Raw genomic sequence first — 25,114 nt, 5'->3', positions numbered from 1 at the left:
GGGGGGGGGGGAGGGGGTCGGCAGCCCGGAGTAACGTTTTTGGCGGCGCGCGTTCCGCATCAGTTCGGTTTAATTCTCTACATTCCTCGCTCTATTCATCGGTTTACTGCGAATCTGTAGTTCCATTAGCGGTGCCAACAAAATGTGATTATCGCTATTACATGAATGAGGTGCCGCGTTCCATTCAGCGCGCGGTATTCACGCATCAAAGTCCGAAGTAAATCAGTCTATTAACGCCATCGACATCGATCTCGCTCGTGTGCATATGTATGTGCGTGTGTGTGCGCGAGCACGTGTAACATTATGCATACAAAATCCATCGTAAAACATTTGCCGGCCTGATACACGAGATACATAATTATATTCGCCTAATCCGTCGAAACGGTGTGTATGTTTTACCTTGAACGCGGCAATCGCCAAAGAGAATTTGACGTGTCGTCGTACCGCGAACAAATTAATATACGTATGTATGTGTGCTTTGTTTCTTTTTCTTCCGGCGCATTTCCTGCGTAATTCAGGCGTAATTCAACTCGGCGTAATTCAGCTCGGTATCAATTAGTGCATAAGCTTGTTAAAAGTTGTCATTCGACTGGTCTAATTTCCCCGACACGATTAGATACAATAATTACACGCTTAAAAACGGTCAATGCGCATCGTAGCAATTTGATGAAATAGAACGTTATTTGCATATATTATCGTCATCGGCATTAAGTTACGTGGAAGGAAGGCTCTCGATAATGAAATGATCGGTTAACGAGCTTAAAAAGCGCGTGGCTCTGAACGCCTGATATTGGAGTTCAGTGTATCGCACGTTATCGCGTTTCCAGTAGCCGCGATAACTCGAACAGGTCAGGCACGAAAAGTGCCTGTGCAGCAATTCGGTGCAGCATATGTAAACCACTCTTCTTACACGCAGCTCAAATTTATAACCAGTATAAAATAATTAAATGCTAATAACTCTACCGGTAGAGCAGAAAAATGTAAATATATTATTGATTAACCCAGAAAAAACGATTGATAATACGCGTATGCGAGTGCGTATTTCTCGCTTGTACATCGTTCCCGCGAGATTTATACTTTAAATGATTTGTATGTACACCGTAGAGAGAAAAAAAAGAAAGAGTATTCTGATTTATCGTTGCTAATAAAAAAATATCATGACGAATAACCGAAATTATTCATACACGCACACGCGCACAAACGGATTCCGATAACAGCATAATAAAATTATACATCGCGTGTACAAATTATATCACGTAATAAAATTAAATTGGAATTAAATTAAGAAGAAAAAAGAAAATTCATTACGCGGTATGTAGGGCATTTAAAACGTTTAAAGGTCTTTCTCTATATTGATGTATCTACACTCGCTCACAGGCAGGAAATTTCATTTTAAGTTCGCGCATTACTGATTGCATTAACTTCGTAATACGCCGACACAAGTAAGTTACGACTTTTTCGTTATCGCAAAGTTGGAATCGCAACTAATATAAAGCAGACTTCGGATAAAGTATTAACGTATTATACTTCGTCGTCCCATCGTAAAGTAGAGACGGGGCTTCTCGAGAGATTTATTCCGTCATCGATATCGTCGATTGTAATAACACATTTCTACTATTCGTGTGATACTTTTCACGATGACGTGAAAAATATAGGGGAGAAGGTGATAATACGGCCCCCGCCCCATCTGTATTCCGTACAGTAATCTTATTAATAATCAATATTTTAAATTGAAGTTTAAGAACGAATATGTGCAATTAAATGCTAAAATTACTATACCTTGAAGACGTTTCGAAATGCTCGAAAATAAATATGCATTACAACCAATACCGGCTATTGTGTATTAGCTCTGCTGCGCAATGACGGGCTATTGAAAAGAACGATTCCACAAGTAATCGTTTTTAAAATTCGTTACCTAATAGCGGATATATTGAGGGGAGGCACATCTACAAGGGTCGTAATATCCTTCTCCTCTAATAACTTGCATATTTCGATTATTCAATTCGCGATTTTGGTTATTCAACAAGAATACAAATGGGCGGTTGGATGCTGACATTTATATCGAGTCTACGTCGTTGTACAATCGTGAGAGATTTAAAGAGAGTTAAAGGATCCATCACAACAGCGGTCACGCTGTCTCACGGAAAGAATGAAGATTGATTGAGAATTTCACTTATATGAACGTTTGAATTAAAATGAATTAGAGATCGCCCATTCACTGTTGCGCCGGAATCCTTCGGAGCTTCTTCAACCTTTGATTTTTTCGCGCCTCGCCTCTGCAACGCACTTACTAAATTTGCCGTTGTGTTCGCGGCTATACGATTACAGTGTGCCATGGTCCGTATCGATAAAATCAAAACGATCCGTAATCCGAGACTCGCGGCATCCGGCGTATCATATGCGAGCACAATGGGCGCGAGCCGGAACTCGGCGGAACCGTAGGACGAGCGATTAAAATCGATGCCGCCGGACGGGTAGTACGGCAACGGAAAACAAAAGCTTTTTAATCCCAGCGTATCTCCGCGCCCGTCGACGGGCCGACAAATTTTTCAGATTCGTCATTCGACCGGGATTAAGATTGAAGAGACTCACGTGCCTCCGCGACGAACGAACGGGTGAACGAGCGAACGAGAGAGAATGAATCAACGGAGAACGAACGAACGAACGAACGAACGGGCGAACGGACGGACAGACGGACGAACGGCAAGTGATCGACAAATAACGGCGGAAGAGAGAGAGAGAGAGAGCATCGATCGAGTCTCCATTAACTTCGACGACGTCGTCGGTCCGTTGCCGGTCCTACCCTCTTCCGCTAATCGATGGGTGACCTTATCTTGTCAAGGGTTATCGGCGTTCATAAATCTTCAGTCTTTCTCTCGGAGTAAGTTCAAGGGAGGGACAGCCACGGTAGAAAAGACACACCGCTCTCCCTCCCTCGTTTCCGCGCCACCCGAATAATACACCCCCGTATAGCGCGGCGCGATATAAGCGATGCAACTTGGATGAGGGATATAACGTCGTTGTCCCGGGTATCAGGCGCGTATACGTTGTCTCGGAAAAATCAATAGGGCACGCCGACTTCCGCTCGGCAAACAAGTTTCCGCTCTGCGCGAGTTTTCCCCGATACTTTTAGCGAAGTTCGAGAAGGAGGAGAGAGCACCGCCGAGCTCTTCTCCTCCTTTTCCCTCTCCCGCCTCGCGATACAGCTGCGGGCAATTATACCGGATTAATACCAGATGAGCCGCCGTCGCGGCCTCTCGCGACGATGGATATTAAAGTCAAGCAGTTGCGATTGTCGCTGCTCTAATCAATACCCGAACCGATGGATTCGAAGCAGCTGCTTTGAAATAATATCTTCGCGTGTACAGCGCGTATATATACGGCGAGCGCAAGCCACCACGGATTCGCTCAGGGCGGGCGTGTAAACATTTGAATTGCCACGTTACACGTGCACATGTACGGGTGTGTGTATGTGACACCCGTTACGAGCGACTCGTCGGAAAAAGGACGACTCTGTTTGCCGTTTAATTTACAGCCGTATCCGTCGCGCGTGCATGGATGTAATGCGAATTAAGCGAGGCCCCTTAACCCCTTGTCCGTATAGTCGTGATCTCGAAGAGAATGTGCAGGACGCGCCGGAAACGTTGAAGCGCATTAAGGTAGTCGGTCCGTGGTTTTCAATGGCGGATTTTCAATGGCGATACTAAAGGGTTTGTGAGTTTGTAAGTTTTATTACTTACCGAAGGAAGAAGGATATTTCTGTAACTTTATTTATCGATTTAAGTAATAGATGTTAATTTTGTGCGAAATTAAGATAAATATGTATATGATATTGTAAACACGGAGATATATTATTTATTTATTTTTCTTAGATGTAAGTGCTTTATTTGTACGTAAGTTGAGCTAATAGAAGTGCACACGTACACTACCGGTCGTTAATTTGAATGAATGCTAAAATTATTCCGGTTTTGTGGTAGTTTAAGTAAAAAGAAAACGTACGTAACTGTAATTGCTAGTTTATCTCGGGACTGTCTGCAATATTAATTAAATTCCACGCATAATATTGAAATTAATGACGATATTTTCAATATTTCTATCAATATGTGTCTAGAATTTGAAAGGATTCTTAAGAGAATGATTTGACGGGCGCCAGCTACCTTTAAGTGCAGCGCAAAACGATGCCGAACAGCGAGCGATATCGTGAGAGAAATCCGCGGCCTTATTTTTGACGCCGTAATTTAACGCGGTCACAGTTCGACCCGGAACTTTGAACGTAAAAAAACTAACACAATATGTTACCGGATCTTCGTAAAGTGGAGCGCAATAGATTTTATTTATTTAGCGCGACGTAAGAGGGCAGGATCGACGTAGAGGAAGAAGGATAAAGGGAGGGAGAGAGCGAACGACATTTCCCCGTGCGTAATTACTGTCCATCAGGGTCCTCTTTAGACCCCAGCGTCACTTCGTTTAAGCACGTATACGCGCGGTAATTCCTCAAAGGCAGCCGCGCACTCGGCGCCGTGTTTCTTGTCCTCCATCACGGCTGTCGTTCGCTTGGCAATAAGCCACAGTCACGCCTGAGATTAATTTCGCACAAAATTTAACGCGGGAGCCCGCTCTACAGCCGCCTCTAAAGTTACGGCCTAAGTGCTTTACGATGTACCATTTACGAGCCGCCGTTTTACGTCTGTTTAAATTCAATATACACTCTTTGCGCCTCTGTGCCCAAGTTCCAGGAGTACTCCTCCCATACACCTTATACGACGCGATACCAGGCAAGAGGCGGAAGAGCCGACATAATGCTCACCGCTTGATCGTGGCGCGTTCTTCGTTGTCTCAGAAGTCTCGACTCGGGCGAGCGAAGTCGCACAAGTCGCTAAAAATTAATCGCACCTGCATTCCTGCGCTCTTGGATGTACACTCGGAATCAATGATTCGTTGACTAGGCGTTCCGGCAGGGACGCTTCCCCCGTGTTATTGTTTACCATTATTATCGACGCAACCACTGCATATCAAAACGTGTTATTTTAGCTGAGGCCATTCTTATACATTTCTTGTCGTTTTAACCGACGTCATTTGACACGATTTAAATTTTAAATGACGTATAACCTAAAACGGCAGAAAACGTGTGAAAAGGGCTTCGGTTAAATGTGTTATTTTTAGATGTTTAGCGTGTAAAAATAACACACTTGGATTTGCAACGATGTCTCGTACTCAGTATAGACGCGCAACCGGCTGCTGATGGCCAGAGGAAATTGGCGCATGTGAGAGGAAACGTCCCTCCCGAGCTCGACGCAGCGATGAGCCAACGAATCAACGGCGACGTTCAGAAAACACAAACGATCATTGAGCAATGATTATCGGCCTTTACTGTTAGATCCCTGAATTTAGACCAATTACGTTGACGAATTACTCAACCGTTGTGCGACTATTGCATTCGCTGAACGCAACCAACGGCTACGTTCAGAAAACACAAGCGATCAGTGAGCGGTTAATGATTATTAGTCTTTACTGTTGGACTCCTAAATTTAAACCAATTATATTGACGAATTATTCAACCGTTGTTTTCTGAACGCAACCAATGATTCCGAATGAACAGCGGACTCTATTAATGCTGCGCCCTGGGCACAGTGGTATCGAAAATTTCCAACCAAATTTGCGCATTATGACTGTTGATAATTTGATGAATCGGCAGCGGTGCTCCAAAACGGCAGTCATGATACGCAAATATTTCAAGATAACGTAATAAGAAATAAGGAATGTACCGTGTCGTGGATATAACAAAAATGGATCGATGAAGGAGGTGAGGAGGGTGAGGAAGGGGGACGGTAACGATTTAAAGCTTCTAATTGTGGAAACACATCCGGGAATGAAACTCCGCTCTTAATTCGGTCGTTGAGGAAACGGTAAATCGTTCGGAATCGAGTCGAACGCCGACAAACGCATCGCGTTGCAATGATGGTCATTACCTGGCCCCCGCCGAAAAGCGGGAGCGACGAGTAACCGTTGGCGTCCACCTGACACCCCGCGTATCCGCCGAAATGTAGCGTCGTCGTCGGGATGTTTGCGTGTATGCGGTCGGTCCGAACCGGCGGAACGAGAAGTTTGCCGAAAGGAGCAGCTGCAATCCGACTGCCACTCGCGATGTCGGTCACGTAGCTTTGATATCACGTATCAGGAACGTATAAGCACAATGCGAATGCACGTCTTCGCCCCTCGATAAACCATTTGTCCCATTCTTCCCGGAAGTACGTCGGAAGGCGGGCGGGAGATGTTCGTCGACAGGCGTTCGTCAAAGTGTCGTTAAGCGGCGGAGTGTTTGTTACAAGCGTGTTCGTTTCGCTAACGGACAGAGAGCGAAGCAGCAGCCCTCGCGATCCTTGCGAAAGTTTTCCCGTCGTCCAAACGGGAAATCGTGCCAGCGCGTTATGCAGGTGGATGATTCTTTTTTGCGACCTGCGGTGATTTACGACGCCTTGATCCGGCAAATGAGCGATAGGTGCGCGAAAAAAAAAATAATAAACTCCCACAGCTGAAAATTACTCGAGTGAAAATTTTCATTCTAAAAATTGTGGTAAATTTCAGTTGTATGAATAGTTAATTTTCAGCCGTGGAAGCTAATTCTTTTTTCCGTGTGCACGGAATAAATATTGCGGTAAGAATTACTACAAAAATTTTGATATTGATGATAATTTTATATTGATGATAATTAATATTGAAATATGCCGGAATTATTATCGGAATTATCACGTGTGTTGTAATCTCTGATGACATTATTACACACATAATAATTTCGATAATAATTCCGATATATTTCAACGTTACAAACTTTTGCAGTAATTTTTCTACAATATTTTCTCTATGTAGAAGGGGGAAAAAGTGCATATAATTACGAGTCCTAAATCATGCCGATGAATGTGATTATGAGAGAAAACAGTTAAATAGGAGCATCGAACAATAAATCGCAAAAGTCTCCCCGCGAAGAATCACGAAAAGACCTCCCTGTCGAGGCGGATCGTCGCGCATATTAATACACGTGCCGCCCCGTAACGAGCGCTTTCGTGGTAGCAGGTAACAGGTAACCTGTACGTTAAAAAAAGAAATAACGCACAGCGTGTGTAGAATTCATTCTTTCATAAATATGAGAGCAACGGTCTTTTTCCCTCGAGACCCTCGAGACTACGAATATTCCTTCTCTCCTTCGTTAATCTACCATATTTAGCGCGTATCCTGTTTTTCACGAGAAATGTGACGTGAAAATAGCCAATCGCGATTATCTTTTCCACGCGCGCGCCCGCATGTAATTCCGATAATAATAAATAAAAAGGCGGGGGAAGCCGGGGGAGAAGCACGTTTAATTATATCCGAAGTGCGTCGAGAAAAGAAAGATCCATTCGCTATTCAGCCCAACAAATTACGAGCGGTATGTGCGGGAGCTGGCTGTAAACAAGTCGCCGGTTACACATACGTGACGGCCGCCTCTAGCGGAAATGGCGATGGTGGTGGTGGTGGTGGTGGTGAGCGTTAAAATGATGCGTAAAACAAACGGGTGGCCAATGTAACGAGTGTGACCCGGTCGCGTCGTACCGGTAAATTGCAACCACTTTAATTTCGCGGCCGCCTCTCTCTCCGTCGGTGGCCGTCTCTGTATATTACTTACCCGGCGAAAAACATGAGAAGAAACCACGAGCCCGGCACGGCGAACACCAGTATCGCATCCTCCGCGTGCCGATTGCCGACGATACGACATGGAATGCACGCGAGAATGAGCAGATTGCTGATCACGAATATCAACTTGGCCGGTTCGTGGCTCTGAAATGCAAATGCGCACAGGCGGAACGTTAGTGTAGCCGCATGCACTCTTGCAACGTTTCAGGAACGTCCGCAGGGAAATCGATATTTTCGTGCAATTTCGATACCTTCCTATGTAACGGACGGCGAGACCGCGCGGTGCGAAATTTGCGCGATGCACGGGGACAAGAGTATCTTGACCGAGCACGTACTAGTATTCCGTATTATTTTCTACCTCTGCTTCAAGGTAGTTGTAGCACAAAATTAGTATTTTAAGAATTTTCATTTACACTTACACTATATATAGATTTAAAAACATAACCTAATTATTAGTGCAATTAGAAGTGGATGGATCATTCGGAAGCTGAGATGTTCGTATCTAAAGATGACAATTTTCGTATGTATTCTTTGAAATTAATGCCCCGTTTAATTTTTATCTTTAACTTATATTTGTAATTTCTTTCAAACCACATTTAGGATTTTAAAGAGCTATTCAAGCCAATTACACACACACGGGGGAGGAGGGGGGAGGTCTATTAGCTTGCGTGACAGTCTGCGATGGCAGAGAGGAGGGAGTAAAAGCCGTGGCACGTCACATTAGATGGCATAATTTGTAATTATGGATATGCGTGATTGTCCACTTTGTTTGCATTCGTGACACATTTGATTAGAATTGGTGAAAATTTCGACATGGTTTCGTGTTAATAATCAAAATGTTAATTAAACTTTTTTTTTAACACGACTTTTACCAAACAAAATTATAAAATAAAGTAATTAATTTGATCTTATATGCCTAAAAATTATTTGTATTTTAGAGAAAGATAATGACACGAAATTTGGTAATTATTACCCAGCTAACAAGATGACGTCAAATGACCTCTTAATGACGTCAAATGCGTCTCTGACGTTGGCGGCGTCATTAAGACGGCATTTGACGTCATCTCGTTAGCCGGGTGTCTACAATATAGTTATAAGTTATTTTTTTATTCTGCGTCCAGAGAGGGAAGGGGGGAGTAATTCCACATGTCACGTAATATTGGAAGGGGGAAAATACTTTGTGACGAAATTGTGACGAAAGGAAGGGTGAATTAAAAAAAATATCCGAGTGTGACGTAATTGTTGAATGGCTTTTTAATGAAAAATAACGTAACATTAAAAACTGATATAGAAACGTGATACAAAAATGTCAGACTTATTGTCCATTTTGTTTTGAAAATTCATTGGTGTAAAATTCATAATTTATAGTACTCAAAATATATACACATATATATGCACACATATTTAAAAACTTATATATATATATCTTTCTATTATCTGTGTATCTCTATTGGATCAACTAATGAAATCAATAAAAATAACATTAATAAGAAAAATAAAAAAATAATAATATTTTCGTAATTGTAATATTGTAATTGTAATATTGTATATATGTATACATATGTTTATCTGAACTTCGTTTCAAATTTACATTTATTATTTAAGTGATGAAATAAATGTATAGAAACGTAATTTTTTAGTTTGATAAATACTAACGAATGAATACTTTATGAGTGGTCACCTTGATGTGTCACTAAAAATAAATATTCTGCGATCCAACTGCCTTAATGTTGACTTTGCGTAAGCACATTGATCTAAAATTTAAATATGAAAGTCGTCGGGAGAATCCCGTAGAATGTAAATAATAGGAATGAAATATTTTTCTACGATACATCGAGACTGTTTTGCATATCGTTTCGCTGTTTCAAAACAATTACAGAATTAAAGGTTGAGCGAAAGTAATTATTTTCGCAAAACCCACAAATGACGCGCCGATCTTTCGATAACAGTGTAACCGGAGAGATAAGATTTAAGCTTCCGCGCGCGTGAAATGTCGAAAAATGCGATTCCAAATAAATAAACGAGCGCATAGTTCGGGCTTTAAGTAATGAAACGTCGAGCTTGTATTTACACGTAATTAGGTAAAATATTTTTGACCACCTGGGGCAGGCAAATTACACGCAGCGACGACGAGGCTGGCGATCGGGCGCGCGTTAACGTTTTTGAATCGTCGCCGGTATTAATTACCCGCAAATCGAAGCGGACGCGCAGACTGGGACTCGGGTTTAATAATGCAACAATATAGCTTACGTTGCCCCGATTGTATTGGTACGGCGCCGCAGTATGGTGTGCGGATGTATGCGCGTATCGATCCAATGCGAGTAATAACCGACGGTATATATATGTATATACTCTCTTAATTGATAGATACGGATAGATAACCGATAATGCAACGAATCTTTTTTACGTTTTCGCGTCTCGTGCGAAAATCGTGCGGCAGGTAAACATACGAAAAATGTTATCATGCAAGGTATGTACACGTATGTTTGTGAACCATCTGCCGATAATTATAATTTCCTTTTCTTCTAAGAGAGAGAGNAGAGAGAGAGAGAGAGAGAGAGAGAGAGAGAGAGAGAGAGAGGAAATTTTAATTGGAGGTTGCACCAATCGCGTTTGTCCCGCTTGAAAAAGGAGAAGGATCCGTCTTTGTTACCGGGGGCATATATCAAAATATCGATTCTACCAAAAATACTTGCGACGCAATCAATCATTCGCTGCCGGCGGTGTCTTCCCGCGGGTGAGATTTCATTTTCCTACGATATTCGGCTATATAATGCGATATCGCTCGAGGCAATCCGATAATTAAATCCGATATCGCGGCATTAATCTCTCGGAGGGACAACGGCGCGCGCACGTACGTTCGTTTTATTTTCTAAAAGCGTGTATACTCTCGCGCGCTTTCCTACCTTACGACAGAGATTGAAAAACAAAAAGTGTCCCTTATAAATCGTTTCCTATCAATATCACGTTTTTGACGTTAAATCTATTTCACTATCGGCCCGATACACCGGAGAAAACCGAGGCTGGTCCTTTCATTTGTGATATAATAAAGGAAAAGGGAAAACTCTTCGCGGAGAGTTTATAGTTATCGACATATCGATGCAAAAAGCATCGTCATCAGACGCTTCCTCGGACCGTGAGACAAACCGATCGCAAACACGCAGGTTAATGAAGTTACGGGAAAAAAAAAAGGAGAGAGCGATAGGAAATACCGGTCTCTCATCGATATCGCCACCGCTATTGCCTTACGGCTATTCGTAATGCGCCCCGTAATCATCGACCTATCTTTCTCTCATTCTTCGGGTTCATTAATGCGTGGAAGATTAGTGCCATGAACGTACGGTTTCCAGCAGCCGCGGAATATACCTCGCGCATCCATCGTGATCCGTTACAGTTCACTAGCCTCTCGGATTTGCGCAACTGGCTGCACTTAGCCGGCTGCATCGCAACCGAAATTGCACGGTCCAGCATCGGCATCGTTGCGAGCCGTCACGAAACAACGGGACATTTCGCGATCGGGAGAAACGACAGAGATGATGCAGGAGCGTTTTGTTTTGTTTCAGAACCCGGGGGGGGGGGACCGTATTCACCGTATGCAGCGTTTTATATCGGGATATTAGGAAAAAGAGGACGCGCGAAACACCGAATTGAATCCTACGTTGGAAATTAGATGTCCGATTCTTCGACTTTTTCGTTGATCACGTCGGCTTTCACGCCAAATTTAGCCGAATCGAAATTTTGACCCGATGTTAAACCTTTAATTCTATAATACAGTAGAAGTTAAAGTAACAAAATAGGTTCAGTTTCAATTCTGTAATACAACTCGTACTTGGACGTTGATGATGTTTTAAATTTCCGTTCCCGCTGTTTTAGCGTCAAAATAGATTATTGAAGGTAGCACTAAAATTTAATCTGTAGAATTAAAGGTTCGAGAAGGAGAAGTTGAAAAATGCTCGGGTCAAAATTTCAAGTCTATATTAAGTCTATTTAATTGTAAGCTAAGCCTTCAAAAATCTCCCATTGTGCTCCCTTTGATGCTACAAGTGGGAAAGTTATTTCCGTTTTCTTCACTCGAAGATTCAATATAGAATTAAAAATTTCTCCCCCGCAGGTTTAAATTCCCTTTGTGGCATCAAAGGAGCATTATTAATGTTCCTTTGATGCTAGAAAATCGGAAGTTACTTCCGTTTTCTCCACTTGTGGGCTCAATGTAGAACTAAGTAGACTTAATGCAGTACTAAGATTTCGATTCAGCCACCGTCGAAGCAGATTTTTATTCATTTACAAGCCGTCTGAATAGGCGCAATTCTTTTATTCTTGAGAACATCAAAGTAGCATCAGAATGTCGACTATTTACGGAACGGTTCGAAGAAAAATCGCGCAGATCTCCGTTCGAGACTTTCTATTATTCTGGATTACATCGTATCTCTCTTCAACGAGGTTCAACGCGTTGCTAGATCGAAACCGCAGTTTCCGAGCCTGGAGCGTTCGCCTCGTACACGCTTCGATCTGATCACCCGATTAAAACGATACGAAAGCTTAATTAGCGTCCGTTGCGGTCTCGCAACTTGATCGATTTCTCGTACCATGAGAATTTCGAAGCCGGCGCGGCCGTGTGGGTAAAACGCCCCTGACGGCGAGGTCGTCGTCGCGGGAACGGGGAAAAAAGTCTACCAACCAGTTGCTTCAGGAAGGACAGCGGACCGATGTTGATCATCTCGCCGCCCAGTTGCACCAGGATGTAACTCAGCACGCCCAGCACGGTGCTGCACTCCGCCGCGATACGGACGACGTCCGTTATCTCCTCGGGCCAGTGCAGCAACACCGCGTCCATGTCCGCGGGCCTGAAGTACACGGCTAAGGACAGCGAGGCCAGGTGAAACACCAAGATAATCAATCGCTTCAGGAACTGCAACTTTCCGTGGAGAATAGACGTCGGCGTATGCACTCACGAAACTTTCCGCATCGATTGGCCGGAACATAAGAGGAAAGTTTTACGACCGGTAATATAAGGGCGGAGAGACGGGGGTGCGACGAAAATATCGTTGCTCCCGGGGGCTAAGCTCGAGGGGATTTTTCGGCTACGAGTCGGCCACTCGAGATGATCGATTCCCGGCTCCCTCTGTCCGTCGTATCGCGGATACCGAGAGACGCCGGAGGAGAAGGCGTGATTTACGACGAGCGGCGGATGACCCGGGGATACCCAGCCGCGGATTCCGCATGAGAACGATATCGTCTTTCTCGCCGCATATGCGATATCGGCGTGTGTTTACTCGCCGAACGACATCGATCTCGCGATATCACCCCGCCGAACCTTCTTCGCGTCATCTCGAAAGAGCCCCGCTCTCGTTATCGCGCCGCAAAGCGTACGCGCTCCGTTAAACGGACGAAATCGTTTTAACGAAGCGCGCTCGGCCGGATTGACTCCGCCGATCGGATAATAGGGGATCCGCGCCGCCGGTGATACCGCATCTACGTGCGGCCGTGATTAGTGCCATAAACGGGACAACGTTATGGACACGCGGTGCAGTTATAATATGCGCGATACACGGCCGTCCGATCGACTCGGGGCTTTCGACGTATGGAAGCTCGTTCGCGATGCGATCGTAATTGCAATCAGCCCGCCCGTATAACTTCGATAGCCATCGTTTCGAAATCACTGAGCCCACCGCCGCCGGTCCGACGGAGTGACTTGAAATAACCGACGCAATTATACGCTATCGCTCGTCGACGTCACTCGACCGGCTGATCGGGTGTTAATCGTTCGAAGTCTCTCGACGGAGGCGGGGAGAGGCGAAGAGAGAGGGATATCGTACTCGACGTCGCGCTGGACAACGCGATGATATCTCGAATTAGACGGGCGCATCTCCGCGCTCGCGTCCGAGACGGCTCCACCGCGCGTGAAAATGCACTGTTTTATCGTTAAATCGGACAACCCCCGAGAAACTCGCGCTTGACGGACGTGTTTTCATCGCTTCGCGAAACGTTGTTTATAAAGCCGACTGTGTAAATATCGATATAAGCGGGAGCCGAAAAGTCCCCGGCGGAGCCGAATTCAGCCGAAGCGCGAAGGCGTCGCACGTGAAAAAAGACTAAGGTGTTCGCGACACCCGTTCGCTTCGCGGAGTCATGCGGTATTCCGAAATATCGTGTTATTTATCGGCATCCGTCCAACGCGGCCGACTTGCGTTGTCAATTGTGTAAACTATATCCGGCGTTCGGAAGGGTATTTCGATGCGGCCCGATCCAGTGACGTTATCACTTTTTCCCTCCCTCTAACGGTAAAGTCGTGTGGAGAATTTGAAGAATATGACTTATCTCGTTCCCCAAAGTTACTCCCTCGCAAACGGAGATACCTCGCGCGAAACCGAAATACCTTACCGAAATATGAGGAATATTTCATTACCGTCATCACTATTTCCAGATATGACGTATTCTCCAAATTTAGAAACGGGTTTTCACTAATCAATCTATTTAGTAGCTAATCTGTTTAGTATCTAATTACGAAACTGGTTAATATCGGGAGCTAATGATAGCTTCACGGATAATTTCCAAGTAATCTCACATGCAATCTCTCTCAAGTTAAATCCTTTATTTCTTAATATATTAATTCTGACGTGAACCGTAATATATTCCATATTATTTAAAGATTATCCAAGCGGAAAGATACGTCGCACACATTCGCTTAATTGCATAATCATTAATACGCTCGTTCAATACGGAGCGCTACTTGTTACGCAAATATACGCGAGATGTATATACGTTGAGCGCAAAAATATAAAATTGAACGGCTGCGAAAGAAGCAACTCCCATTTTTGGTGCATTGAGTTACGTACGGAGCATGAGAAGAAAAGAAATCTTTCTTTTGTTCGGTGTAAGACCCGGGAAGGTCGTATGAATACCCAATAGAGTTACAAGCTGAAAGGAACTGGCCGTGTTCTACGTTTGGCGAAAGAAATGAGCAAATCCCGGATACCGCGGATACGTTAGACACATTAGCATAGTGTAATTCTACGCTCTAGCACGTACGAAGAGAGAGAGAGAGAGAGAAAGAGAGACGATCGTACGTAAAATTGTTGATTTCTCGAGACGTTCCGTCGAAATTGTTATTGTCGGTTACACGTGCGATTATGCAAGCGTTGTCTTCGGCAAGGGCTACTACTTTATTCCTCACGAGACCAATATTTTATTCCGCGGCGAAGCGTACGGGTAAAATTGGGTATTCGAAATGGCGCTAAAAATCGAATTAATAAAAGATGAGCTACCGTCACCGCGGGACGGTCGACGCGTGTGTTGCGAGATTCTATCGTTGCAGACAGAATATCCCCGAGTCACCGTTAACGTAAAGTCAAGCGTGATGGCAGAGGCACTTCGCCGTATGCTGACCGCATATTCAGCGCTAAAAGCGAGCCCGCAGTCTGATTCTCAAGCTGAAGCAACATCGCGTGTGACCTTTGCATAAGATAAATAAAGTTTAGAATCACAGACGGTCGCACTTAACGCTAAATGTGCGGTCAAAGGAGGGAGTGAGAGAGTGGAAGAGAGAGAGAGAGAGAGAGAGAGGACGGCGAAGGGACGAAAAAGTTGGTGTGCTATAACGCATATTATAATTCAGCGAGAAACGAGAGCGGGAAACGCCATCACGTGGACGCACTTACTCGCGCGAAGGTCTTCCATTTTTCCTCAAGTAATCGCTGAATAATACCACCGTCCAGCATGTCCAAGTGCTCCTCCTTCGTACCGTTCAGAATGATAAATAGCGCGGAGTTCCAGTCTGAAATAGAAATTCGGAGAGAGCCATTTGCGGTTAATGGAACATCGCTTTAGGGTTTGCGCCGCGATAATTATGGGTTTTGCATTAGTGAGCGTGCGTATAGCGGGGTGCAGTACCGTGCAGGTGCGAGCGCGGCCTCTTCGACGCTCCCGTCGCATCCGGNGAAAGTTTTCCCGAAGCGCGGGGGGGGGGGGGGTGCGAAAATTTTCCCTCGACCGGAGAGAACGACGGGTGTCTCTCGGTGCCATTAACGTATCACTCGAGAATGTTCGCGATCGGCGGAAGGACAGTCGCCGGAAAACATCGGTGTTTATGTATCTGGTGCATCGTTTCGCCTTGCATCGTCGCGACGAACCGGCCAATCCGAGGCAATAACGGCTGCATTGCTAGGTCGATGTTTAAATATTCAAGTCACGGTTAGCGACTTTTAACCATTTTTGCCATTGCCGATCAATATATATTTCCCGTGCTGCCGAATCGCGCATCGTGAAATATTAAGTGCAACGTTCATGTGCACGACGAGGGAGAGACTCGGTTGTATCGATCGCATGCATCTGTCGTCGCACTTCGCCCCGGCTTGGCGCGAGTGCTAAAGTAATTGGAACTTGGAGGATTGTATCCTCGGGAGTCCTTAATTACCGCTCGACTTAGACGAAGGTGTACACGGTAGCTTGACCTGTCAAAAACATTGTTTCTCGGTTTCGAAACGTCTCAAGCGCGACGAGTGCGTAAACTGCAGATGAATTATATTTTGTTATTTTTTATCACCCAATGGAAAAGGCTGTGAAAAAATATGATAGAAATAATAAGGGAGGTTTTATACGCGAGGTGATATTTATGTGTATTCGGTTTAATTTAGTCAAATAAATAAATATAAATAAATATAAAATATAAACAAATAAATATAAGATGTGCACGAAGGAGTGTGGAGTAAGGAAAAATTGTAAATCAAGCCCCTTCTTGACGTGTAAGCTGAAGTAATAAATATGTAATAAAAAATTCTGTGTAAATAACGGTCCACTGAAATTTATTGTATTATTTTAATACGGGAATATGTTAAAAATCGCATAAATATATGTTAAATTAATATATATATATCTTGCTAAAGTAACATAAAAATTTTAGTGGACCGTTATTTATATAAAATTGCTTATTGTCTATATATATTACTCTATGATATCCTTTGACATATATATACATATATATAAGATGTCTATCGCTAAGTGTCTTATCTGTCATATACTTGTAATTTAGATCAATGTGAAAAAAATTCTTCTACTTTCTTCTTTTGCAAAACCACGAAAAATTTTAAGTTATTAATTATTGAAAATGGTTAAGTATAGAGGCTTCTTTAACTAATAATGCAAAATTTTGCTTTATTTGCAAAATGGTAAAGGATTTCATTTCGGATTAAAGCTAACCATAAACATATACTTTTGCCTTGTCCATTGCTCGTCGTTTATTTAACCTTCACTCAACCTTCACACGTATGAATTGTACGTGTTCACTACACGCACCGAGATAGCGGTAGCGCGCACTAAAGCTATTTTTACTTTTTTTGTTCAGAATATCCTAATCTACAAGTATACAGCGGCTGTTTTATTTAACGATAAATTCAAGGTTCGAATTTCAAGATTCAACATACTGATGTCTGTCGCTAAGTGTACCTAACGGCCGCTATATTTGTACTTGTAGATTAGTTCGTTCTGAGTCAACGAATTCTTTAATATTCTGCAAATGACCACGAAAATTTTTTGAGTTATTAATTAAAGAAACATAGCCATTTCAATAATTAATAATTCAAAATTTACGTGATTGCTAGCAAAATGCTAGAACTTTTCTGTTCACACTGACCTAAATTATAAGTATACGAAGGATGTCCCATTTAGCGACAGACGCTCTGTATATACACATATATTTTTGTTCTCTTTTCTTTTTGAGGGAACATTGATTAAATATTCTGCAATTAATAAACAGGAAGGGATTCAAATCGATCTTGAAATGAATTTTAAAATTCTAAACTCTCTGACGGCGAGTTTGTTCGCATGATCCGCACGCGAAGCGAATTTCGCACTGATCTCAAAGCTCTCAAACGCTTACATATTTATAATTCTGGAGGGTAGTTTCGGTTTCGAGCTGGCCGATCGGGCGATAAAACGCGTTGCTGCTCCCGTCCGATGCTAATGCGGATACCTTCGATCGTCCGGTCTTCAATTTTGAATGACGGCTGCTGATCTCCCGACGAGGCCCGGGCTGTCCGCGGTGAAGTTACTAACGCGTGTCCGTTACCGCAGCTCGTAATTATATCTGACTTTGGAACACAGAGCCGCGTGATAGTTTTCCCCCAAGCTTCCTCAGCGCAGGACTATCCAGTGACCCCGGCCGGACATTGAACCGAGCTTAAATAACGAACTACCATTTTGGCCGCTCCATTTGCTCTGATCGGCAGTAATTATCTCGGAGGAGCCGTTTACGAAGCTAATCAGGGCGTATCTTTCGAGCGGACGAGTAGCCTAAGTGGTGACGGATTTAAATTCGCGTAAGCCCAAAGCTGCAATATGCAAATTTAAGGCACTTAAGTTGAAAATGTATCGCGAGATCTTGAGAACGCGCAGCGTTGTTTAGCTTTCACACGTGTGCCATAAATGCGCGATTCCGCTCTTGGATAAAATATCATACGAGGTCGCCTACACCTTGCTCCGGGGAATAAAATTAACGCCATGGTATAAAATTAACTTACTGCCGTATTTATATTTTTTGCCTATGTAAGACGAGACCTTTATTTACTTTACTTTTATGGAGTTTGCCATTTCTACCGCTTATTCTCAAAGGTCTTCTATTAATGTCGCAGAAATGCGCGAATGTGTGCGTCGGATGTTCTTGAAATAGATATTAGCACACCTCTACATTTTTCTCGGGTTGGCAAGTCGATAGCCGTTCCGGTATCGAAGTTAAATAATAAAACAGGAAGGAGCTCTGTGACAGTTCAACGGATAATTAAAATTGCGTTGGCCTCTACCGGGTGACACTGAGAATTCGAAGGCAATTTTTCCTCGTTGAACATTTGACTCGACGCAGTGTGGAATATTGAAAATTAAGCATGTCGATTAAATTGAAATGCGCGTTAATTAAATGCGCGAATTAAGCCTTTTAAAAAGTTGTAAGGAAGTGACGATATTATTATGTTTTATACCGTATCGCGTGAATCATACCTCGCCAGGAATTGATTTAAAAAATTAACGTAACACGTCAAAATTGACTTTTGTAAAGCGACTCTAGATAAAACAAATCTGTCATTAAAATTTTATCGTGTGTACACCTTGTACATAGCTGTTATCGACACATTCGCCGATATATTTCCAGTATGCGCATATACTCTGCAGGATTATATCGTTCATTCACAAATATGAATGTCGACGCAAACATGTTAGAGGTGAGCCAAGAAAATCATTTTATTAATTTAATTTCCTGCTCTTTCTGTGCAGCGTGTGATCACGCAACACCGTGGCTATTTATTCTAGCAAAGCATGTTATAACTCGAGGAAAATATTATAATTGTGTACAAATGTGAAGCCAAGATGCGCGTTGCACGTGTGTATATGTGGTTTTTGCAATAACATAATATGTAACTATTAATTTGTACGCAAAACTCGTTAGCTTTAACGGGTTGTAAGTTAATATCACTTTTAAATTTTAGCAAAGCAACCAACTTATATTTTTCATATCAAGTTAAATTCCACTAAAATAATAAAATCAAACTGTATACCCTCTCATATTGTAAAAATTAATTCGCTTTAATCGTTTATATCCGGAATTTTATTTGTATTAATACGTTTCTGCCGCGTCTCCCGCACAAGTTTGTATTTTACACCTAGATCAACGTATCGGACGATCTTAGAGCCGAAGGGAAAAATGCGGAAAATTGTGTGCAACACACCGGGTGGAATATTTTTGTCCCCGTACACTTCGGGCGGATTTCGCACTCTGTATCGCTTCCACTCGACCTCGAAAGCTGCCGAGAGAGCCCTCTTATGTGGCGTCGTCGCTTATGTGTGAAAGAAAACTCTGAAATAGGAGCGCGAGTTGAAAGAGGACGAGCGTCTTAACGATCCAGCGCGTCGTCAGGAATCTGTCCTCGGCCGAGAATACCGTAAGCGGCTCAAATGGTCGCGCGTCGTGACGTTCACACGCGACGTCGTATCTCTCGCGCCGCACGATTACTCGCGGATTAATCTTGTTACTCCCCCGAATTTACATAAAAGTACAAGCGCGACACGAGACACGAGGGGGGGGGGGNGGGGGGGGGGGAGGGGTGGTGCGTCCAGAATACGAAATTAACCGCGACGTCTCGCGCCTTTTAACCCGCGAATTTCATTAATCACACTCGCTTTTTATATATTCGCGCGCTCGCACGTACGATATTGTTAATCCACGAGAATGGAATAGCGCAGCGAAATCCAGCGGCGCATTGATCGCGCGTGAGCGTCGTGCGCCCCCTCCGTCCCCTCCCCCGACTCCCGGAGCTACAGCCTGGTCAGTTTGCGCCGCAAAGATCATACCGGAAGTAGTTGTGAAAGTGTCTTTTTGCATGGAGCACCGCGCTCACGGCGCGACTGCCGTGGATTCAGGTAGGAAAAACGCCGGAGCGCGAAGCCGACGAGGGGAATGGCTTTCCCGCTGAAAGCTCCGACCTTTGACCGCCGCCGCCACCGAGGTTCTCTCTCTCTCTCTCTCTCGGTCAGTCGCCGCCACTGCTCTCTACCACCACCTACCAATCTCATCCCTCCGACTTGGACCGTTCTCTGGTCTTGGTTCGGAGTAATTAAGCGTGTCCGTAGGAAAGACGTGCCGAAAGTTCGGCCCACCTCACTACAACGCCGTTTTCTCTTTCTCTCTCTCCCTCGTCGGCGCGGTTACTTTCTTCCGCCGACGCCCTCGTCGTCACCTCCACCCTTACGAAATCGGTTGACGCTCGTGTCCCGACGAAGGCGCCTATGCCGCGGGGAGATGGGTGGGCGGCGGCCAGGAAGGATCGAAGGGATAATGGATTCCGAAACTAAATGAAACGCGAGCTCCCGACGCCGCGTCGCGTCTCGCCGCGTCGCGCTGCGCCGCCTCGCTCCTCGTCGAGTCCGCGGCTAATCTCGAAACTTCGTTAAATGCCCGTAATTGCATCCCACGACGAGCCACCGCGCTTCCAGGCATCCGCATCGCTTCGCGGCGCTCTCGGCGAACATCCGGGAGAAAACCCGGGCCGACGACAACGACGACGACGGTCGCATCCATTTCTCGGCAACGCTTTCCACGACCGACGAACTTCGATAGAATTTCACGCAAGTTCGATTGGCGGTCCTCTTAAAATGCGAACGGCAACACGAAAAGCTTTCCCGGCCCTCTCCGCTCTCCACCCGACAGAATCTTGCGGCGGCTCTCCGACGGGGAATTTCGGTGACATGACAAACGCGAGGGTGAAACCGAACCGTGTCACCCCCTTCGCTCCTATGGGGATATCACGGTTGGTTTTAGCCGCGGACACGCACTTACTGACGACAAATTTCCATGGGATTCGGGGGATCCGTTACTTCGTCAAATCGAATCAATCTAAGATCCGGATCAAAAACTTTGGGATTATATTTCAGGATATATATATATATGTGTGTATGTGTGTGTGTGTGTGTGTGTGTGTGCCTTAGAAACATGGCGAATCTGAGAATGAGGATTCCGTTTAAATTAAAGCTTGAGGTGGGGAGCAAAATCAAATCCGCTTACCCACGTTTCGAAATTTATAAATTTGGATCAACGAAAAAACTGGGCCGACGAAAAAATGAAGAAATTTCGTGCAAGGTTGTTTATTGAAGCGCCTCTAAATTACTCATGCTGGCACTGTCGTCGAAATCGACTGGGACTTTCACGGCGAATGGACTTGCATCGCGGCAACCAATCGGAAACACATTAATGAAGCTTAATAATGTACAAATCTTTCGGCGGAACCCGCTGTATACATAATTAAACGTAGAACCATGTATAAACCATCGGCATCAAATTACATCGCTGCAATTTGCATCGCGCTTCCTAAAACGATTTCATTTATCTCGCCCGGGTTTCAATTAAATGAGAAATCGACTTCGGCTCTAAATTACCGTCAAAACATGGAAATATCAACGCGATAACGACACGAAAGCGTCGCCAATAACCGGCCAATATCAGCGAGTTTCTGCCGGAGAATGTTATCCGCGCGTTGCGCCAGGGGAAGCTGCTGCCGGTATGGTTTACTATCAGCCTGCACGCGAAGAACTTTGTAAAATTTCCTTTTTTTCCAGCAACTTCGCAACCCGATTTTGCCTTCGATTTTACTCTCGTATCCAATTTTACGGGGAAAGCCTCCCTTCTTGTTCTCGCTATATTGGCCTCTCTCTCCCTCGCCTCCTCCGACACTCGCGACGTCGCAATTTTTGCTCTATCCCCATCTTCTTCTTGTAAGGACGCTTTTACGCGAAAGCAGGCCGTATACGGAAACCGTGAGGACAATTTTACATAAGCCGCACATATAACAGAAAAAAAAAGACACCGGAATAATTTACCGAATATTCCGAAAATGTCCTCATCGCGAGATACCTCGTCTCAGACTTGAAGCACGTTGTAATATTCAAGATTGAAAAAGGAAGAGAAGTAAGAGAGAGAGAGAGAGAGAGCGAGAGAGAGAGAATGAGAAAAAGGATGGAGAAGTGACTTATTTCATATCCCGGAACGTAAATTTCTCCCGACATACATAAAACATAAAAAGGAAATAAGAGACAGCGTGTATACGAATGCGTGTGCGCGGTAAACGAGAGGAAATTCGACTTGAAGACAGCGACATAAATCGATAAGTAATCGACGGTAATTGCCGAAAAGGAGACTCGGTATCGCGCTGACACTTTTCGAAGCTCGAAGAAATCGACGAGAGGACCGAGCGAATTTTCGAAGCGGGAGCGGCCCGGGGATTTTTCACAGCGGAGAAACTGTGCCGCGGGCGAAGAAAGAGGCTCGACAGCCCGCGTCTCTGGAGCAAACTAAATTTTCGAAGGCTAAAGAAGATGAGTGCGAAGGGGGAGGAAGAGGAAAAAAAGACGCCATAGGGTGAGATGGGAAAGAGAAAGGCGCGCACTCCGCTCGTTCCACTCGCTATATATCGCTATAGTTGCCATTAATCGGGAAACGCGCGACAAAGTGGCGGCCCACTCGAAAGGCTGACGATCCGGTGGACCGTGGATGACGATTCCCCGCGACGATAGCCGACCAGCGGTAATTCGATTAGCTTTACGACATACTTGTTCTGCCGTCCGGGAGCAGCGTATCGAGGGCGTTGAGAGGGTACGCCGAGCAGGTGATATTACTGTAACGCCAGAACTCCCGCGCCGACAGCTCCAGCATCTCACGGAAGACCTCGGCACGCCCCAGCTGGCAGGCGAGTGTCAACGGGGTCAGGCCTGCGGCATTCGCGATCCCGTTGCGAGCGGGAAGCTTGGGATGTCGCAGAGCATAGCCGAACATGTCCTACGTCAAACAACAATAGTCCTCCGTATAGATGATTTGCTTGGCCTCGCGGAATTACTTGCCGGGACGGTTTCCATGAGGGTGAAGCGATCATTCCGGGATAAAGCAGAAATCTGCGGGAGGACGCGAGAGGTGGGGAAAAAAAGATTCGGACGCGTTTCTCCCGCGGACCGTAAAAACGCGATTACGAGCGCGTTCGGAGATCCGGCGTGAGCGCCGGCGACGTGGGAGGCTGTTGAAAGAGGGAAAAAATATCACGTTTATTCGGGAGATTAAAGGGAGAATCGCTTTCAGGGGGAAACACTTGGCGGTCTCTCTCTCTCTCTCTCTCTTTCCCTTTCGCCCTCTCTTTCTCGCGCAAGCGCGCGAGGTCGTGCCGCAATACGCACCAATTTGTCGCACACCACGACCATGTGCAAAATCATGTTCCCGAAAGTGTCCTGCTCGTCGGGATCCGCACCGGAATCGAGCAGCAGGTTGTAGACGCTCTCGTTGGTGCAGCAGGCGGCCCACGCGAGCGGGTACTCCCCCAAATAGGCGAGCCCCTCGTAATCGGTGTTCCTCGCCGGATTCATCCTCTGCTGGTCCTTCGGCAGGAAGAAGCTGCCGATAGCCCGCTGCGAGATGATCGCGCCCGCCTCGACCAGGTCCTGCACGAGCTCGTTGTTGCTGTAGGCGATCGCCAGGTGGAGGGCGCTCGCGCCGAGGTACTCCTCGCCCTCGACCACGTCGATGGCCAGCCGTGGGAAGCACTTGAGCAAGGTGCGCGCTATCCTGGTGTGCATGAGCGTGTCGCATATGATGAGCACGTGCAGCAGGGTCTCGCCCAACGAGCCCCTGTACTGCATCTGCCAGCAGGCCTCGTGGTCGTTCCACTGGGCCAGCGGATCGAACCTCGAGAGTGAGGCCTCGATCGGCAGCACGACCTGCTCCAGGTCGCGGAACTTCCAGCGCAGGTACTCGGCGCGATTGATCGTCTGGCCCTTGCCATCCGCGTAAAGCAGGATGCCAAATTGCTCACGGATGAGCTTCTCGACCTCCGGCTGGCCGCCCTGGTTGTACGCCTCTATCAATTCGCCGCCCTTCTTGTAGTTGGCCAGCCGATACAGCAAGCACTGGTCCTCGTTGCTCGCCTGGCTGATCACCCGGTCGAGGATCGAGCCGGCGTTGAGCTGGCTGCCGCGGCCGCGGCGGCACGAGCAAACACCACCCATCCAGACATATCCGTCCTCGTCGTCGGTAGGCGCCGAGAGCCACGGAAAAGCTGTCGGCTCGCCCCGGTCTCTCCCTTCCGACGTTCCCCGTTTTCACGCCCTTATCAGCCTACGCCGCCCGTGCGAGCTCTCTCTCGAGCGATTCTCAAGGAGCAGCACGCCATTTCCGTCGCGATACACCGAAAAGCCGCTTCGTCGTGCGGCTACTCGCGGCCGACTCCATTGATATAACACTCGAGATCCTCGTACCCCCTGCGAGGGGGTGTGCAGCGCGCACAGGTGGAGGAAGAGGGCGGAAGAGAGAGAGAGCTCGTGGTGCTCGCGCTATAGCAACCAACCGATCCATAAACGGTACCTGGTGCGGACGGACACGGCAGGGTCACCACCGCCGCCGGCGTGAAATTGTATTTTTACGCGAGCGGATTTATCAGGGGCGCGCCTCCGCCGAGAGATGAGAGCGAGATAATGCAGCACCCGCCGACCATTTAGCCGCCTTGTTTCCGGCCGTAATTTCAACCGAACCGCGTTCACCACCCGCGCGCCTAACATTCGGCGGCGTGACGGAGACCGTGACTTAATCCCGCGCGTCGCGATCGCTCGACCTTAGCACACTTTCCGAGCGACGGATCATACGCGAGGACGAACGCACTACCGTGAAAACTGCAACACGAGATAGAATGTAGAATCGAGAAAAGTATATTCCGGAAAGATAACACGGCGCGTAATTGACCGTCGCGGGAAAATGAATAAAAAAATATACAGGGAGAGAGAGAGAGAGAGAATGAAAAATGAAAAGGTAGCACAAAGAGGAGAGTCAGATTATTAAGTTACATATAATTAGATAAATCGATGGTATTAACATACATGTCGGCGCACAAAAGCGCGCGCATCGGTGCTGCACCTCTTTAATGAATTTAATCGG

General features: G+C 45.7%; 1 protein-coding gene across 1 annotated transcript in view; it reads right to left on the bottom strand.

Annotated features, from left to right (window-relative positions):
• The window catches only part of LOC106746875, a 31,899-nt gene extending 7,707 nt beyond the window's left edge, over positions 1–24,192 (bottom strand). The window contains exons 1-5 of the mRNA XM_014623995.1: positions 23,368–24,192; positions 22,753–22,978; positions 15,327–15,442; positions 12,347–12,583; positions 7,661–7,812 (exon numbers count right to left, since the gene is read on the bottom strand). Coding sequence (XP_014479481.1) covers positions 7,661–7,812; positions 12,347–12,583; positions 15,327–15,442; positions 22,753–22,978; positions 23,368–24,192 — 1,556 coding nt within the window. The remainder of the gene's footprint in view (positions 1–7,660; positions 7,813–12,346; positions 12,584–15,326; positions 15,443–22,752; positions 22,979–23,367) is intronic.
• Between the last annotated feature and the right edge of the window lie 922 nt (positions 24,193–25,114).

The sequence above is a fragment of the Dinoponera quadriceps genome, unplaced genomic scaffold (assembly GCF_001313825.1).
Source record: "Dinoponera quadriceps isolate SergipeBrazil2010 unplaced genomic scaffold, ASM131382v1 scaffold1852, whole genome shotgun sequence".
NCBI classification, from domain to species: Eukaryota; Metazoa; Arthropoda; class Insecta; order Hymenoptera; family Formicidae; genus Dinoponera; species Dinoponera quadriceps.
This window is presented reverse-complemented; position numbering and strand designations above follow the sequence as displayed.